The 18,657-nt window shown below is 41.9% G+C and overlaps 1 protein-coding gene across 5 annotated transcripts in view; it reads right to left on the reverse strand.

Moving 5' to 3' along the window:
- TNRC18 (trinucleotide repeat containing 18) overlaps positions 1-18,657 on the reverse strand; it is a 655,441-nt gene that overhangs the window by 150,757 nt on the left and 486,027 nt on the right. For all 5 annotated transcript variants that reach the window (XM_075179957.1, XM_075179958.1, XM_075179955.1 and 2 more), the window contains 3 exons: positions 6,184-6,325; positions 5,745-5,862; positions 5,595-5,670 (listed from right to left, as the gene is read on the reverse strand). In XM_075179957.1, coding sequence (XP_075036058.1) covers positions 5,595-5,670; positions 5,745-5,862; positions 6,184-6,325 — 336 coding nt within the window. The remainder of the gene's footprint in view (positions 1-5,594; positions 5,671-5,744; positions 5,863-6,183; positions 6,326-18,657) is intronic.

Here is an 18,657-nt window from a genome sequence, read left to right on the forward strand (position 1 = left end):
CACAGAGTACCTCTTCACACTCCCGCTTCCAGGATTTTGCCTGTCTTGTGGAACACACTCCCACGTACGAACGGATTAGCTGCTAGTCTCAAAAGTACCCTCAAAATAATGTCTTCATTCAAGATTATCAGCTCTCCAAATGCCTCTGCCTTTGCTACCAAGACTCCAAGTCTACTCCCAAATCAGTTTCACCCTGTTTGGCCATCCACATTCATCTAGGATGTAAGCTCTCACGAGCAGGGCCATCTTGCTTTGTCTTTTATTTCTTACCATTGCACCTCTAGCCCTGTATTAAAACCTACCATGAGCTCTATCTTCTAGATCTGTTTAAAAAGAAATAATAAATGTACTTTTATGTAAGTAACATTTAACTCAACTGTTCAAGGACTTGAACAGGTAATTATTCAAAGTCTAAATATGTGCGTTTAATGTGCTGAACATGGAACATGCATTGAAACTGGTGTTTTTCCTTGATGATTTATGATATTTATGCGTAAACAATAACTTAATCAGTTCCTTAACAAAGCACACCACAAATGACCTGATTCATCAATGCATGTGTATTCTGAGCGCAATTTCTGTTTAGCATTAAATGCATGTATTTAGACTTTGGATAATCCCCAATTCATCAAGGAACGGATCTTAAGGTACATGTGCTATTGAAATGGGGGCAGGTCTGCTGTGCTCTACTCAGGGATGGCTCTCAGGCGGGACCAAATAAGACTGTTTTGGGCCAGTCCCTAGTATCTATTACTTTGTGGCTGGCCCCTCTTCTGGGACCAGCCACCTTCTCTCATTGGCCGCGGATCTGTGTGGCCTGCTATCATTGTCACATGGGACGCGCACCACGCAACAGGTGCCGTCTCATGTGTGAAGAGAAACTACACAGCACACGGGGATGGGACAAGGTAAGTGGGGGGTATGTTAATAGTGTGTGTGGGCCAGTATATTAATATAGTATGTGTGTGGGCCAGTATATCAAAATAGTATGTGTGTGTGTGGGGTGACTGGACCTTTATTAGTTTAGTGTTCAGGTGGTTTGGGAGCTATTAATTGAATATGGGGATGTTTGGGGAAAATTAAGTCTATTTATTAAATGTGATTATGAAGTATTTAATGCCTGGGATGGTTGTGGGAAATGGTTATATTTATTAAACATAAATGTTATTTATTGTATTGCTGTGACAGGTTGGAAAGGGATAGGTCTATTTATTACATATGCATTGCTGAAGTCAGATAATTGGATGAAGTCATTTAAAATTAATAAATACCGATTGTAATGTTATCCTGTACAACTGTGATTAATCGCATAGGAAAACAAAGTAGGTACACTTACATTTGCACCTACATTTTTTAAATAGATCACTTTTAATAAAGTTTCCAACTCACATTCTTTTATTATTAATATAAAATACTTAGAGATCTTATTATACAAAGGTAACTCTACATTAAAGATTTTTAGGGTTCAGGTCATAAGAAATGTATTGTGTTTGGTCTTATATTAATCCCCATTTCAGCAGCAGGAATCCGGTATCATCAGCTAAGCAAACGCTAGTTAATATTTGTATAAGATTATATTAATACTCAAAATGCTCTGTATTGAATATGTTATTAGGTTAGTATAAACTGGGTTTTGGTGGTTCCGAGGCAAGACACATACACAGCTGTTCGAGTGAGTTGCCCCCACAGTTGGAGAAGCATCATTTGAACTGACCTATGACCTGCATTGTAATGGACTGTCCTGAACCCTGAAGCAATGAAGAATGATCTTAATGTTATCTTTGTGTACATTGTGACATCATCATTGTTTTCTTTGCACTTAAACTATATATAAACATGCCACTGGATACAGTAACTGTTTGACTACACAGACTTCAGGATTGATGAACTGTTACTGGATCCAGTGTGCACGCTTATGTATCGGTTATACTTTGTAATATTTTGCTATTAAATGTGAAACCTCATTGATCGCATCTGACAATCCTTATTGGCGACGATAGATATGGACGTTACAGTTTGCTTTTAATTTAATGTCAGGGCTAGTTGTAGGTAAATAGATCTATTTATCAAATGTGAATATTATTATTGCAATGTTGGGGCTGGAGGGTGGCCTAATTATAAAACATGAGTGCTATATTGCTTTAACACCTGGGCTGGTTGGAGTTTCCTAAGTTTCATGTACCCATTTTTTTTCAAAATAGTGCCCCCAACATTCCAGGATCCAGACAAGCAGCAACTGAGCTAAAGACACCAGCAGCCACAAGTGGTGAAAGTGACAAGAACAGGTTGGAGAGAGCAGGACAGTCCTCAATCTGGTGGGGCAGTCCTAAATTTTGGTCACTGTTTCACTTAGTCAGGATTTGGTCTGACGGCAAGGACAGTTGGGAGATATGTCCTGCTTCACAGCGTACTGCTAGTGAAGGCAGAACTACGTGCACCTAACAGTAGTGAACACTGTATTGCCTGTGTATTTGTCTAAAGTGGGCAGTGGGCAGCACGGTGGCTAAGTGGTTAGCACTTCTGCCCCACAGTGCTGGGGTCATGAGTTCAATTCCTGACCATGGCCTTATGTGTGTGGAGTTTGTATGTTCTCCCCGTGTTTGCGTGGGTTTCCACCGGGTGCTCCGGTTTTCTCCCACACTCCAAAAACATACTAGTAGGTTAATTGGCTGCTATCAAAATTGACCCTAGTCTGTGTCTATCTGTGTATGTGTGTGTGTGTGTGTGTGTGTGTGTGTGTGTGTGTATGTATTACTGTTAGGGAATTTAGACTGTAAGCTCCAATGGGGCAGGGACTGATGTGAATGAGTTCTCTGTACAGCGCTGCGGAATCAGTGGCGCTATATAAATAAATGGTGATGATGATGATGATGATAAAGTGATAACCATGTTACATCATAGGGACCACCCTGTCTAAAGTACCCCAGAGCCTTAATTTTGCTTTGGGACAGGGTGTCAGATTGACACGTATTGCTCTGCTCCTCCTCCCAGTATCACCCCTCATATTATTTGTTTTAGGTTAACCCTAAAACAAATAATAACCATATTATTATATAGGGCAAAGACAACAAGTAAGCCATTTTACTAGCAAAAACATCAGGTTTTAAAGCAAAGGGGCTTTTTGAATTTTGATAAACCAGCCCATGTGTTCAGTACTGTAATAGAACATTATTATATAATCTATTGCTATAATATGATTTATACCCATTATAATCAGCCAGGTATGTTAAAAAAAAAAAATTAAAAAAAAGTGCTGTAGGGAGAAGGAAAGAAGGAACATATAAAATAAAGTGCAATATAAAGTGAGGTTTATTTTTGTTGCATTATTTGTTTTATTATTTAACATTTATCATAAGTATCACTGGGTTAAGCAACACTAAAATAGCCTCTTTTTATATCGACAAATATATTTTGTACCGAAAACCACCCTTTAAGGATGGGCTGGCACATATGAACCAGTGCTATGTGCTTGCTTCCCTCAGGGATAAAGTCTGCCAGCCAGTCCCTGGCTCTACTACACAATACGCTGCAGGATACATCCAATACCTATGTGGATTATACAGTCGCCATAGAAAGCGCAGCAAAAAAACAAAAAATGTAATTAATGTCACCTGTAATAAGGGCATTAATGATACATTTAAAAAAAAAAAAGTTGTTTTTATTACAGTTTTCCTCCCCATAAAATATATTATTGCAAACACATGTTACAGCATGCATACAAGACTGTCATCACTACTGATCAGGACTTAGCCTAGCCCTTTACATGGAGCAAAAGATAAGGCAAAAATTTACAGGTATACAAGTAACTTTGAGATGACCAGAGCTGAATTTAGACATGGCTGCATGTGCTTGAGTTTGGCACTCCCCTACTGTAAATTAGCTACAGCAAAACACCCCTTCCCTGCCCTGTGCACTCCCCAATATCGTAGTAAGTGTTCTTTGTGTTCGAAGATACAGCAGACAGTGATGCATTCATGGACGTATTTCCCGTTTCTGGGCATGCAATAAGTGATTTTGCATATGATATGCATTTACGTGCCTTCATGAATCAGGCCGAAAATGTTTAACTGCATTATAAGTACTGTTGTAGAACCTTCTCCTATGATATGATTCTCAAGCCATTTCATGCATTGTTCAAAAGTATCTCCCATCCTCCCAGCCACATGGCAGCATTAGCTATTTTGCATGTGTTTGTAAAACCCCACACACAACTCTGGTCAGTTCCAGATAACAGCTTTGAAACCTGAGACAAAGGAGGGTGCTGGGACACTGGGAGGGTCACTTGTTTTTACTGTTGGACACATACATAGGGGGGAGAACCGACAGGGGTGATGACATCATCACCCCTGGACCCAAGAAGCTCCATGTGTGTGTGGTGAATCACCACACACACGCTGTTACGTGGGAGGCTGGGAGTTTCCAAGTCTGGACTATAAAAGTCCAGACCCGGTACCCTCTCTCTCTCTCTCTCTGGATGCCTGCTGCCCCTTGACAAAGAGCTCTACACTACACTGCAGGAAATACACTAGGGATACATTACACTAGGGATACACTACACTAGGGATACAGTACAATGCAGAAAACATCTATAGGGTTACAACACACTACTATATATATATTACACTAAGCTACAAGAAAGGATTCTATCACTAGGGATACACTACACTGCAGAAAATATACTAGGAACATTATACAAATAGGGATACACTACACTGCAGAAAAGATCTATAGGATCTACTATACTATATATATATATATATTACACTAAGCTACAAGAAAGGATTCTATACTACAGGAACGTTCCCTACCCTGCAGATAAGAATCGGACTGAGGATACAAGGACTTAATAAGTATCATTAATATATATATATATATATCCATAAAGCTACATGTGTATTTGTAATGTGGATTTAACTATTTATATACATATAATTGAGTAGCTATTGTCTGATATCTGTGATAGTTAAATCAATATTATAAATACTGATTCTTATTAAGGATACATATGCAAAGCTAGGATAGTGTAAGGAATAACGGTGGTGAACCTAGGGTTAATGTTATATTTATATACTATGTTATGTTGAACAACGTTATGATATATGTGTGAATTTTGAATACAAGCTTTTCTGTGTTAACAGTAAAATACTTTGATTTAAATACATACATATGTTGTGAGTATTGATTATTTATAACGAATATATACTGTGAAGTACTGCTGAGATACAGTGAATATTGGATAGATAGTTCTGTAAAACTTGTGTTATTTAGTGTGGTCAAAAGACTGAGTAAGGCAACACTGTGTAAGGAAAAGTGCATAAAAGTGCGAGTTTTATAGCGAGTGTATCTAAGAATATAATTAAAGGATAGCGTGCGCATATGAGGCGCTACCACAGGTCCTTTAATAAGTACACTGCAAGTTTCATATACAAAGTTATTTGGTACTGTAACATGATTTAAATAGCACATATGTATTCTAAAATCTACTAACTGTTCATGGCAAGTATCTAATTGGTTGGCTGTGGGTTACAATAAATTGATGCCATTTGTACAAGGCTTCTACTATTGTGTAACTGGTGATGTCATTATGAACTCACAGCTTCTTGTAAAAGTTGCTCTTGGCAGTAGATGTGTGGACGGTTTCCTCTTTCACCCTCAACAATCACACGATATCTAGAAAAAATATTAGAAAGGAGTAACTGACTTTAAACAAATAGGCATTTTACATAGGATGAACAAAGACTCACATATCTGGAGAATGGACAGTCTGTACATGGCCTGCATAAAGAAGTTTATCATCCATGGGAATCAAAACCTGCAACCCATCTTTCAATTCCTCTTTGTCAATGATACAAGACCGTGGAGCTGTAAAGACAATAAAACTAGCATCAGAAAGGGTTAAAAAAGTCAAGAGTTTCCATCTTCTATGCTTATTAGATACTTAGGGGTATATTCAATTGTCCGCGGGATTGCCGAAAATCCCGCGGTCCGCGCAGAATTACCTTTATTACGGTAATCCTGCGGGGAAAAACCGTTAATACGGTAATTTACTCGCTGGATGCTGCGAGCTGAAATCCAGCGAGAGATTACCGTATTAACGGTATTATTTTTTCCGTGCTCAAACCCGCGGACAATTGAATACCCCCCTAAGAATCAGTTGCCAATTTTTTTTCACATGCTACTCACCAGGAGTAACTGGGCGTTCAGTCTGCAAAAAGAAGGGTACATTTTCATCCTCAGAGAAACTGCTATCCTGACTAGGCTCAAAGTCTTCCTCGGCGGCCATGCTTTCCATCAATTTGCTCACTGCTCCACATTTACTTTGATTCTAAAATATAAAATATTAAGAGTCATAGTTAGGTGACAGGGGTCTAGCATATTTTCAGGTTTTAGAGAGATGAAGTACAGCAGAAGAATGAATCACATGTATATTACTAAACTAAATAATGAACTTGAAAAAACTGAAATGTTTATGCCTAAGAAAATATGTCCAGCATGCCCAGTGTCCCATCCATTTGCTGGCAGTTACTATCTATAAAGATCTGCTTAAGAGGGAGCAACCTCTATAGAATGCAAAAACCTGAATCAGGGTAATAGGTTAAGAGTAAGATATATATATATATATATATATATATATATATATATATATATATATATATACACAATATATATTACTGTATATATATTATATTATGTGTTTTAACATTAAACATGCTGATACTAAGAAATGTTTTAACACCAAATCTGTGCTCTGCCCAATACGATGCAAAGGTGCCCTGATAGTCGTTATAAAAAGACTGAGGATTTTCAAGATTTGTGATTTTTTTTTTACAGAGAAGCATCACTTGAAATTGCAACTTGTCTTTTATGGAAAGGAGAACATTGAAATAATTTGCTATGGACAATATAGTTACTGTCAAGTCAAAAGACAAAGTAGGTGTTCAAATTACTAGTGTCTGTTTGGAAGCTCATCCACAGTTGAGTAACAAGAAGGTTATTAGCAAGTTGCCAAGTAATCCTACTTATACTTTTCAAATTAAGTACAAGAAACTTTTGGACAATGCGCTTCGTTTTATATTCATTTTCTGTAGTACCCATATTTCACACTTACCCAAAATGCACAACTCACTTGTGTGTCCACTTGGTCGCCCTATAATTTCACAATTAAACTGTCCTTTTTTGTTGATTATTTGAAACTCACATTGTCTCTCTCCCATCTTATACTAAAAATACCACAGTTTCTGAAATTTATTCAAACCATTATGATAGTCCAGCTACTTCTTGCTAATTAGTGATGTTGAATAATTGTACACTAACATACATCTTCAAGAGAGACTAGTCACCAAGTGATCATTTTTTAAAGCTTTATCATACTCTTAGATAGACGCAATGTTGTTTTATTTTGTCCCACGTTATCTTTTTTGTTGATTTGGTATATTATATATAGGTGTTGAGTAATAGGCGTTGAGTACTTCTGGCAGCAGAGTTTTGCAAACTGTACATGGGTCTGTTAACAAGAATACATCTGCAATTCTTTTGTTTATCCTGGGGACTCAAATCCTATATAACTTTTTCTTGAAAATTTAAACACAAATAATTTCAACCTTTAATTAAGCAACACTTTCACCCAACTCACATTAGATTCCAAGATACTCCCTCTCAGTGATTTTGTGCTATCCAGAACTGTGCTCTATCTCCCTGAACCTGGGATAAACCCACAAAGAACTTGATGCCATTACATCTAACTGACCACCCAGGTGCTCACCCCTACACATCTTACAAGCATACTCATACTGATATTTGCAGGAGGAAGAGAGGAGAGGTTCATTCATAAAGGAAAACATGTTTTATGCTGTTTCACTGTACATGTATTGCAATGAAACACTTTAGCAAAGCAGAAATCTCCAGTATAAAACAGATTGTAATATTTTTTGTAGCCACTAGGAAACACACAAATCAACCATAAATGTTCTCCAGAATAAGCTGGAAGACCTGGAGAACAGAAAATAGAAGAAACAACATAAAAATTATTGCCCTGACAGAATATATCAAAACAAAAGAGCTTACACAATTTGTTTCAGTATGGCTGCCTACAGAACTTAGCCTCCATGTCAATACTGACCCAATTTTGGTTAAAAGAGTCCATAGAATAAACCCAAAAAGCAAACAGACCAGCAGAGATCCAACCTGTTATAATGTGGATATTGAATTACTTTGATAAGGTCAAATTGATGGGTTTAACCCATTCAATGTTGTGGCGCTAGGTATTATACTCCTGGCGCTGCAGCACACATTTAAAATTAGAGATGCTCGGGCTCGGTTTTCGCAGAGGTCTTGGCATTCTCCAGTGCAGTTGGGCAGCAAGATTAATGAAAGAGAATGAGGAGGGTTGGCAGTATTCTTAAAAGTCTGCAGTGACATTCTACTGTGCGATAGCTCGCCCCGAAACAGAGAGGTGGCAGTGTTCAGTGCTGAAACAAAAATAATAGGGCTGGCAGTGTTCTTAAAAGTCTCCAGTGACATTGTACTGTGCCATAAGTCAATGTCACACATTGCACCAGTTACCTTTTATTCTGGTCACTGTTCTTACCTGTTTTCCTTGGTTCTCACTCCCTGAATTCACTTGCTGGTCTGAACTGAGCATGCACACGTCTGGTTTTTTCAAAACTTCATGCATTCACTTGATTGGCTAATTGACTGTCAGCGCTGTCTATTTAAGCACCTGCTTCTCTACTATGGTGCCAGATCTTCAGGTCTCCTTACCTGTTAGGACGCTGTTCTCTCTGGCTCCCGTCTGCACATCAGTATCTTGTGTTACCTGTTTCATGATCAAAACCTGTGGTATTATTGCCTCATCATCGGTCCCGTTCTCAAGCTATTCGCTTTCCAGGGATCTCAGTGCATCAGTTCTCTGCAGTTCACCACCTCTCAGTTGGTATCCTGTGTTACCTGTTCCACGATCAAGACCTGTGGTATTATTGCAAGAACCTCGTGCCTCATCATCGGTCCCATCCTCAAGGTATTCGCTTTCCAGGGGTCTCAGTGCATCAGTTCTCTGCAGTTCACCAACTCTCAGTTGTTATCCTGTGTTACCTATTCCACGATCAAGACCTGTGGTATTGTTGCAGGAACCTCATGCCTCATTATCAGTCCTGTTCTCGGCTATTCGCTTTCTAAAGATCTCAGCGCTTAGTTTCACTGCGTTCACCTGAATCTCTGCATTTATCATCCAGCAGTCCTGCTCCACTCCACGGTTCCATATCACCCTGCTCTAATCCCAACTAGAGGACCGCGACCTGCGGCTAGAGAGCAGCTAAGTCCATATTCCCTTGCGGGGATCCCTGGTGAATAGTTCTTTACCGTTAGACTCCGTACCTCTCTGGGGGTAAGTCTATCTAGAGCGGCGCTTCCAGGTCTACTCCAAACTTAGGCTCCGTGACACTCACACAGAAACAAGAGAGGTGGCAGTGTTCTTGCCAGTCTACAGTCTATGTGCCATTGCTCATTGTCAGTGCTGAAAGAAATAATAGGGCTGGCAGTGTTCTTAAAATTCTCCAGTCACATTCTACTGTGCCATAGCTTGCCCAGAAACAGGAGAGTTGGCAGTGTTCTTGCCAGTTTACAGTGTACGTGCCATTGTTCAATGTCAGTGCTGAAACAGAAATAATAAGGCGGTGTTCTTAAAAGTCTGCAGTCTCATTGTTCTTGTCACGCTCCTGTCTCAGTACCACTGTTCACACAGAAACAGCGGTAGCAGTGTTGTTGTCAGTCTCCAGTCACATTATTCTTGTCACTCTCTAGTTTCCAGTCACATTGCTCTGTTCCATCAATAGGTATTCCCATTAGTCCATAGAAGACCAGGAGCATCAAGTAGCTGCTGGCACCAGTCATCATGATGATACTAATCCCTATGTGTCATCTGCGTGGTTTTAAGTCAGGGAAACAAAAGTGTAAAAAAAAGCTTTTACCTTTTTAAAGAAAAAAAACCCATCTCTAATAAAGGTGAAATTTTACTGTAGAAAAACATAAATTTGCCAACATGCCATTCTGCCCGAAAAATTAACAAGCTTACCAGCCTCAGCTAGCTCCCTTCTCTCAGCTAGATCCCAGCACCTGCAATCTACACTGTCTTCATCCTCACCCTCATCAGTATGTTCATCCTCACACAATACTTTTATGACAGAGCTGTTACGATTTTTGTGCAATTCTTTTAGACCAGACCAAATGTCAAAATGTTGTGCTGACTCATCTGACTCATTTCTCAGAGGCAGGCTACTCTGTGTATCATCGACATCACTAAGAGGCATACTGCTGACCAGGGGCGAATTGGGCATAAGACTTACCGGGACTTTTCCCGGGAGGAAGTTGTACTCTAGAGGCCGTCCAGAGGCTGTCAAAAGTCTCTTTTAATTCACCTTTGCTTTATTTGATGTCGTCTTCACTCATTCATGTATGCCAATGAGTGGCGCAAAATTTGTTTGCGGTCCGCGGAGGCACGGTTATTAAAGTTATTTTAAAAAAAGCTCCATTTCGGCGGCACTGCACTGAACAGCAGCCGCAGCGCTGTCATAGAAGCGTCCACCGCGTACAGTGCCGCTATGTAGGGACACTGTTCTTCACGGAGGGGAGGGGTTTCTGATCCAGAACACCCCCCCCTGCGTGCGCCCCTGTTCTATTCCTGCTAGCTTGAGCAAAGTGATTCCCTTAATTAGACTTTTTGAAAAGCAGCTTAAGAAATTGAAGGAGGACAGGAAACAAAGCAATTACGTATGTTGGACTTGTAGATGAAGTACTTTAATCGCTTCGCCAGGATCGAAGAGTTATCAACATCTTGTAATCAGATCACTACATATCGGCGACTATGCTTGATCCTAGGTTTAAAAGCTATGTCTTTTCTTTATTTCCAGATCACAAGAGATGCAATGAGCTCCTGGTGAGCAAGTTGACAGCTGAAGTGGTAGTGTGACACAACGGTGTCCCCTCCTTCAGTTTCTCAAGCAACTGCTGCTAGGAAAAAACCAAGCTTTTTCCAGGAGACCCAGAGATGATTCAGCAGAACATTTTGACATATGGTATGGTCTAAAAGAACTACCCAAAAATTGTTGCACCTCTGCCGTAACTCCAGCTGATCCTACTATAAACATCTAACGATATATTCATGTCAGAGAGGTCACAGCTAATTTTTGGACATCTGGCGTATTTACCCTTCTGAAGTTTGGTACGTGTGGCCACATACATTGTTTTTTCACTGGGTTCACCGCCCCCAACTGTGTTATAGGACAAGTGAAATTCGCAGTGCTCTAGGTGATGGCAATCTCCTCGCCTTCTTCTTCCAAAGCTTCATCTGCAGGGACCGGTGACACACCCATTTGTTATCTCAGGTCTCTTACCTGTTCTTTAAACTGGACATATTTATCGTCCTGCCTCAGGGCCTCCTCTGTATTATTCTGAAGCACAGTATATCTCTCTTGTACAAGCTCTTTTAAAGGATCTCAGCTGGTGGGTCAGGTTTTAACCTAAGTATGGTCTCCTCAATTGCATCTATATAGTGGTATAAATCTCTTTTCAATGCAGCTTATTCCAACATGAAGGATTCCATGCTGCCCACATGTTCCGTGTCACAGTCTGTCTGAAGAAGATCTAATTCCACTCCAGTTGAAATATCCATTCCTGTGTATGCATAAGTTTGCCAGTTCTGCAGAGATGAGAGGGAAGTATCCAAAGAGGAGAAGGAGATTAAACATGCAGCACGAGCAAACATGGTTTAAAAATGTAGAGTTCATTAACAGCACTTTTGTGAGGGCCCAAACAAACCAAGCACTTCAGCCACAAAAGTAGCACTTCTTGTTGCTGTAGTGCTTGGTTTGCTAAACTGTACATGTCCTTTTCAATATCTTACATAAGGGTGGGTGGGAAGGCCCAAGGGCAGTTCCATCTTGCACCGCTTTTCTTTTTTTTCTGCCACTGCTGTGTGGCAATGTTAATTAATTAATTTAATAATTAAAAACCTTATCAGCGAGGGGCGTGGCTTGGACGCCATAGTGCGAGGACGCAGTTTTTTAAGGCTCCTGTGATTGCCTTATATTTTAGCAAATTCGGGGCTCATTACCTCCCCAAGACAGCACTGAGTGACGGATTGGTGGCCCCCCAACTGTCTGGGGTCGAATGTGACATCCGCAGCTCGTCCGGAGACACAGCTTTGTGGGCTGCAGCTTGTGGCCTATGCTGCCACCTAGACCTCCATCACAGTGACATTTCCTGCACAGCCCAGCGGTTCCTCGAGTACCCCATACACTTACCTGCGCTCCGAAGACGTCTCCATGAGTGCTGGGGGGGGTCCCTTCCATCTGTGATGTGCCTTCTGGACGGGTCTGGTGCTGGAAGAAGTGGCCTGGAAATCTGTGCCCCTGCAGCTGCTGCTCTGCATTGTAGTCTGGGAGGCTTGCTGAGTCCTGCAGTAGTCCTGGTACCAGCCTGTCTGCTGACCCTGCTGACTGTCTCCCCGCAGCGTGGCCTGGTTCACAGCAGTGAGTAACTGAATAAAAGTCGGGTCGGGACAATCTGATTGTGCAGATCAGCTCTTTCCCTTGACAAGTTATGGAACACTGCCATCTAGTGGTCTTGAGCTGCTACTGCAGTCTTTAATTTTGAGTTTAACCCTGCAATATTATACACTGGCCTGACGTGCACTGCCACCTACTGGCCTCCGATATTCTAATAAATTTTGCACCCATTGTAGCCTGAATTATCTATTTTAACACCCTGTAGCTGGTCTGTGCTGCACCAAGAGTCTACTTAAGGCAAGGCTTATACTTGGCCTAGAAGTTCATCAATCATGCAATAATGCATCTGACCTAAAATGTAACTATAGCTGCCACCCGCATGCATCTCTCTCCCCTCCGCTAGGTGAAGTCGCTCTACGCTACACGCTACCAATGTGTTGATTATATTTCATTGTCTTCTCCTAGAGTGGGCTATCCAAGCATAACTGTCTGAGAGCTGTTATCATTTTGCTGGAACATTGACGTAAACATGCCTCCTAAAAAGAACAAACCAGCTAGTCTAGCCAAACCATTACCTTTCTTTAAACCTCAGAAGCCGACTGCCTCCTCTCTTTCCCCTAAAGAAGCTGACAGGCGTGGCGATTCACTACCCCCAGTCAGAGCGGCGTCACTGGTATCACAACCACCTGGTGATGCCTCCGCTTCCATTGACCCAGACGCTCCGACCACCTTCCAAATGATGCAACACCTATTCTCTACCTTTAAAACAGACATACTTGCTGAAATGCATTCCTCTATCAACGCACTTCGGAAGGAAGTAGTAGAGATTGGGAAAAGGACGGGCCATCTGGAGACCAATATGGACGGGATGGTGGCCTCTCATAATGATCTGATAACTTTGCATGAACAACTCAAAGCTGAGGTGTCTGGTTTGAGAGATAAACTGGCTGATTCGGAGGATAGATCCCGTCGGAACAATGTTAAAATACGGGGCATTCCGGAGCAAGTTTCCAATGCGGATCTCCTGTCTTACACCACAGAGCTGTTTCGGAAGCTCCTGCCAACAGCTTCCACTCAGGATTTACTTATTGATCGAATACATAGATTACCTAAAGCCAGAAATGTATCAGATACTCTGCCTAGAGATACCCTTATGCGCATTCACTTCTTCCATGTAAAGGAGCAGATTTTGAGAGCAGCGAGAGAAGCAGAGGACTCAGACATTCTGCAAGGTTTACAGCTGTTTCCTGACTTTTCACAAGCTACAATAACCAAGCGCAGCTCGTTTCAGTCTGTTACTAAAATACTGAGAGACAATGACATTCCCTATAGATGGGGTTTCCCAGTTAAACTCCTGGTCCATAGAAACAACAAGATGCATGTCTTCTCTACGTTGGAAGAAGGATCAAAGACATTAGAGGCCTGGAATATCCAATCACCTCGGCCTGACCCTAATTCCCGGGTCCTTACCAGTGTCGATATGTCCATATAGGTGAAATTTGGAGTCGGGTTGAGGACATTTTCTATTCACATCGTCAATCTTTCTTGTTAGAGCTGAGGACAGCCATCCCTGGGAGTTTGTGATCCTAGGTTTCTGGTCCGGTTCTTCTGGAATTTCTCTTTATGGCTTTGGACATTCTTGCCGGGACACTATATAGTGAGAGTCTCTAAAAAGCTTGATAACCTTTTCCAATGTTGATATTTGTCTAGCTGGGCCTGCCTAGTGTGTAGGCTCCCTCATGGTTACTCATGTGTTCTATTCTCTGAAACAATAATGTGTGGGTTATAGGTCTCACTATGCGGATGCTTGGGGGGGACTGTTGCTGTTTTTGTCTTTGTTCTTTATCTTGTTCTCCCTCCAGGGTATAGTACCTGCAACAAGTCGTTCCAGCCATCCCTACGGATACAATGGTTAGCTTTGCGCTTGTTTGTGCCTTAAAAATCTGTTAGTATTCTAGGGGTTGATGTCTATAAGAGGGAGGGAAAACGTTTTTTTTCTGGGGGGGGTTTGTACTTTGCAGTTAGGGTTATGCCAGTATGGGAAGCACAATATTTAATCTGTTAAGTAATGGAAAGTTATATATTTTTGTAGTTGGCAGCTTACATCGAATTAATACTCCTACTTTGAGAAGTTGAGCTTTTGGAGGGTATAAACATAAGATCTCTCACTTCATTCGGGTAATTGGTATGGTTTTTCATATGTTCAGTTATGTCTGTCTTTGTATGCGGGTGGTGGCGCATTGTGGCCCGTGCCATGTGCCCCAAGTTCAGTATTTTGCCGGTACCCTGTCCTTCTGGAAAATGCTTTGACCCTATGTATAGGGTTATTTTCGTTTCCCCATCCTGTTGGGGGGTTCTTACCCCTTTCCCTTTTCCCCTTTGTCCCCTTTCCCTTCCTTTCCTAGCGGAACACAACATCCCCTGTTTCACTCTCCTCGCCTTTTGGTTGGCATTGAAGCTCCCTAGAAGTATCTCGACTCTAGTAGGTCACCCATATCCCTCAGTACACATCACCATTTATAATGGTTAAGTTTTTATCTTTAAATGTCAGGGGATTAAATTCTCCAAACAAATGTAGATTAGCTTTGTCCTCTTTCTATAAACATAAAGCGGATATAGTAGGTCTGCAGGAAACTCATTTCGCAGCTAGGGCCCCCCCAGTCTTTAGGAATCACCATTATCCCACATGTTTCACCGCTAATGGGCCTCATAAACGATGTGGAGTAGCTCTTCTAGTCAGCTCCAAATGCACTTTTACATTATCCTCAAAGGTTGAAGACAAGAGTGGCAGATTTTTGATAATTGTTGGTCAACTAGAGGGTAAATGGGTCACCCTAGTATCCCTATATGCCCCGAATTTGAGACAAGTCCCATTCCTGAAGTCGACTTTTGCACTAATAGATAAGATTAAACGGGGTAGCGTGATAATTTGGGAGATTACAATCTAGTCATAGATCCTAGGCTTGATAGATCGCTCCCTTCTGGACCAATAAATTCCCCAACCCCGGGGAACCCGTCATTAGTGTTTGGGAGACTCCTGGCAGATGTTTGGAGGGTAGCTAATCCTAATGTTCGTGACTACACATACTATTCCTCAGTACACAACACGTACTCACGAATTGATCTCATTCTATCAGATAAATGGTCATTGCAGAATACACGTAAAGTGCAGATTCTCCCTATCTCTTGGTCAGACCATGCGCCAGTGGTATGGTCTTGGAAACCCTCGGGACAGCCCCCTCCCCTACGGCCCTGGTGTTTGGCAACCCACCTATTTTCTTCTCTAGAAGCCAAGTTAGCAATTAAAGAGGATCTTTTATCATTCATGCAAACAAACGACCCCAAAGAGACCTCTATCTTTACTTACTGGTGTGCCCTCAAAGCTGTAGTGAAAGGTGCAGCTATTCAGGTGGCAGCTAGAATGTGGAAAGCAAATTTTTATAGACAGTCAGAGCTAGAAACCAAGCTTAAACTCCTAGAAACACAACATAAACAACATCCTTCTAGATCTATTGGTGCAGAGATCTCCCATGTTAAATCTGAACTGCATAAGTTACTCCTGACCCGCACTTCATTAGCATTGTCTAGACTACGCCAAAAATTCTATGTGGCAGGTAATAGAGCGGGCAGGTTATTAGCAAGAAAATTGAGGGGCCTCCAGGCCCGTAACAGAATTAAAAGCATTGTAAACTCTACAGGGTCTAAATGCTCTAACCCTCGTGATATAGCAAATACTTTCGCTTCATTTTATTCAAATTTATATAACCTCCAATTAGACCCCGCTACACACCACCCATCTGAATATGATATATCCTCCTTTTTGGAAGGTCTCCCCCTCCCTTCTATAGATGCATCAATACGGAAAAGGCTCAATGTTCCGTGGTCCCAGGAGGAAATTAGACAGGCAATCAAGTATCTCCCCAAAGATAAGGCGCCCGGACCAGATGGTTACACTAATAACTTTTTTACCACCTTCCATGAAGATTTAGTGCCCATTTTGGAGCAACTATTTAATGCAGGTACAGCAGTAGGGAAATTTCCTCCTGAAATGCTGGAATCCCATATAATTGTAATTCCCAAGCCGGGTAAGGACCCTACAGATTGTAAAAATTATAGGCCTATAGCCCTACTGAATTCGGACATTAAGATCTTTGCGAAACTCATCGCTAACAGGCTCTCCCCGGTTATCCCCATGTTGATCCATCCAGACCAGGTGGGGTTTGTCAGCGGCAGACAAGCCCCAGACAACTCAAGGCGTATTTTTCACATTATAGAGCAGACCCACATGAACGGGGATGCACTGCTCTTGCTTTCATTGGACGCTGAAAAAGTGTTCGACAGACTCCACTGGATGTATATGACAAAGGTTTTGGAGCGTATGGGGCTGGCCGGGGAGATCCTGAGTTCTATCCTGGCGCTGTATGTCAAACCATTGGCGCGAGTATTTAGCAATGGGTTTTTGTCCAATAATTTTCCAATCTCTAATGGCACCCGTCAAGGTTGCCTTTTGTCTCCTCTCATATACCTCATGGCTATTGAACCACTGGCCACTAAAGTGAGAATTGATCAGGAGTGTGTGGGAGTGGTTGTGGAAGAAGAAGCCCACAAGTTATGCTTATTTGCAGATGATGTCCTATTATTCGTTGCCAGCCCGGAGACCTCGCTACCTGCCATCCATACACTTCTAGCCCAATTTAGCGCAGCCTCTCTGTATAAATTGAATACTTCCAAAATGGAGGCTCTTCCCATTAACATTCCGCAGGAGAGATTACAGAAGTTGAAAGACAAATATCCCTAGATATGGAAATCCACAGAAATTTCGTACTTAGGTATTCAGGTTACCCCACATCTTGATAGTTTGATAGATAAGAAATTTCTCTTTATTACTTGACCAACTCCAGTCCTTAACTACTTCATGGATGTGCTATGAGGTCTCTTGGCTGGGGAGAATATCGGCATTCAAAATGATGCTCCTCCCAAAGATGATGTACTTGTTCCGGATGCTCCCATTCCATCTCCCACAGCGCCTGTTAAATAAACTAGTCAAGGTTATGAGGACATATGTGTGGAAGGCTAGGCCGCCTCGGATGGCCTTGCAGCGTATGGTTAGGAGGAAAGCACGGGGGGTTGGCCCTCCCCGACCTGGGAAAATACCATGATGCTTGTTTCCTCTCTCAGATGCGTGATTGGTTCCTCCCAGGGTGTGGGAAGCCATGGGTGGGCCTGGAAAAGGCTCGTAATCCTGATTTCCCTTTAGTTGATCTAGTTTGGGCTCCTCGGGAATGGAGACCGCAAGCCCATAACCTGCCCGCTCTCACCAGGGACGCCTTGATAGTCTGGGACCGATTGTGTGAAGGCCCTGAGGGTTTTGCTCGACCCACGGAAAATGTCTCAATATAAGCAGCCTCAAAACAGATTCCTGACTTAAACCTGTCGGGATGGGTATCTAGGGGGATTCTGACTTTAGGCCAATTGTTTAATTCAGGTACACTTTCCTCCTTTTCTCAGTTGAGTGAACAATATCATTTGCCGAAGAGCGACTTTTATAAATTTCTTCAGCTTAGACACTGGCTGTCAGAGCCCTCATTCAGAGGTATAGTCATAGGTTCCCCCCCGGCTATATATCAGGTAAACCTGACAAAGAGTAACAACAAAGCTAGCATAACTACCTGGTATAATATTTTAACTTCGCAAGTCGTTATCACCAAATCAAAAATTCAACTCCAATGGGAGGTAGATCTCCAGGTAGTATTCACGGAGGAGGAATAGGAACGTATTTTTCGAAACTCTTTCACAATGTCTAAATGCCTTAATCATACTGAAATGTTGGTAAAGCTTCTGAATAGATTGTACGTGACCCCTGAGAAACTGCACAAAATTTGGCCCTCAGTACCCCCGACATGTTGGCGTAATTGCACAGAGAGAGGGGATATATTCCATTTTTTTGGGCATGTCCAGTCCTACAACCCCTGTGGTTAGAGGTTTTCCAGTTGTTGGTAAAGGTTTTTAGATATCCTACATCTCCTTCCCCAGAGCTTGCTTTGTTACATCATTATCCCCCTCCGTTCCCTCCTGGGACAGGTACGTGATGGGCCAAGTGCTCATTGCAACCAGAGCTGCTATAGCTCAGGCCTGGAAACAACTGTCTCCCCCGTCT

Source organism: Mixophyes fleayi, chromosome 7, assembly GCF_038048845.1.
Source record: "Mixophyes fleayi isolate aMixFle1 chromosome 7, aMixFle1.hap1, whole genome shotgun sequence".
Classification (NCBI taxonomy): domain Eukaryota; kingdom Metazoa; phylum Chordata; class Amphibia; order Anura; family Limnodynastidae; genus Mixophyes; species Mixophyes fleayi.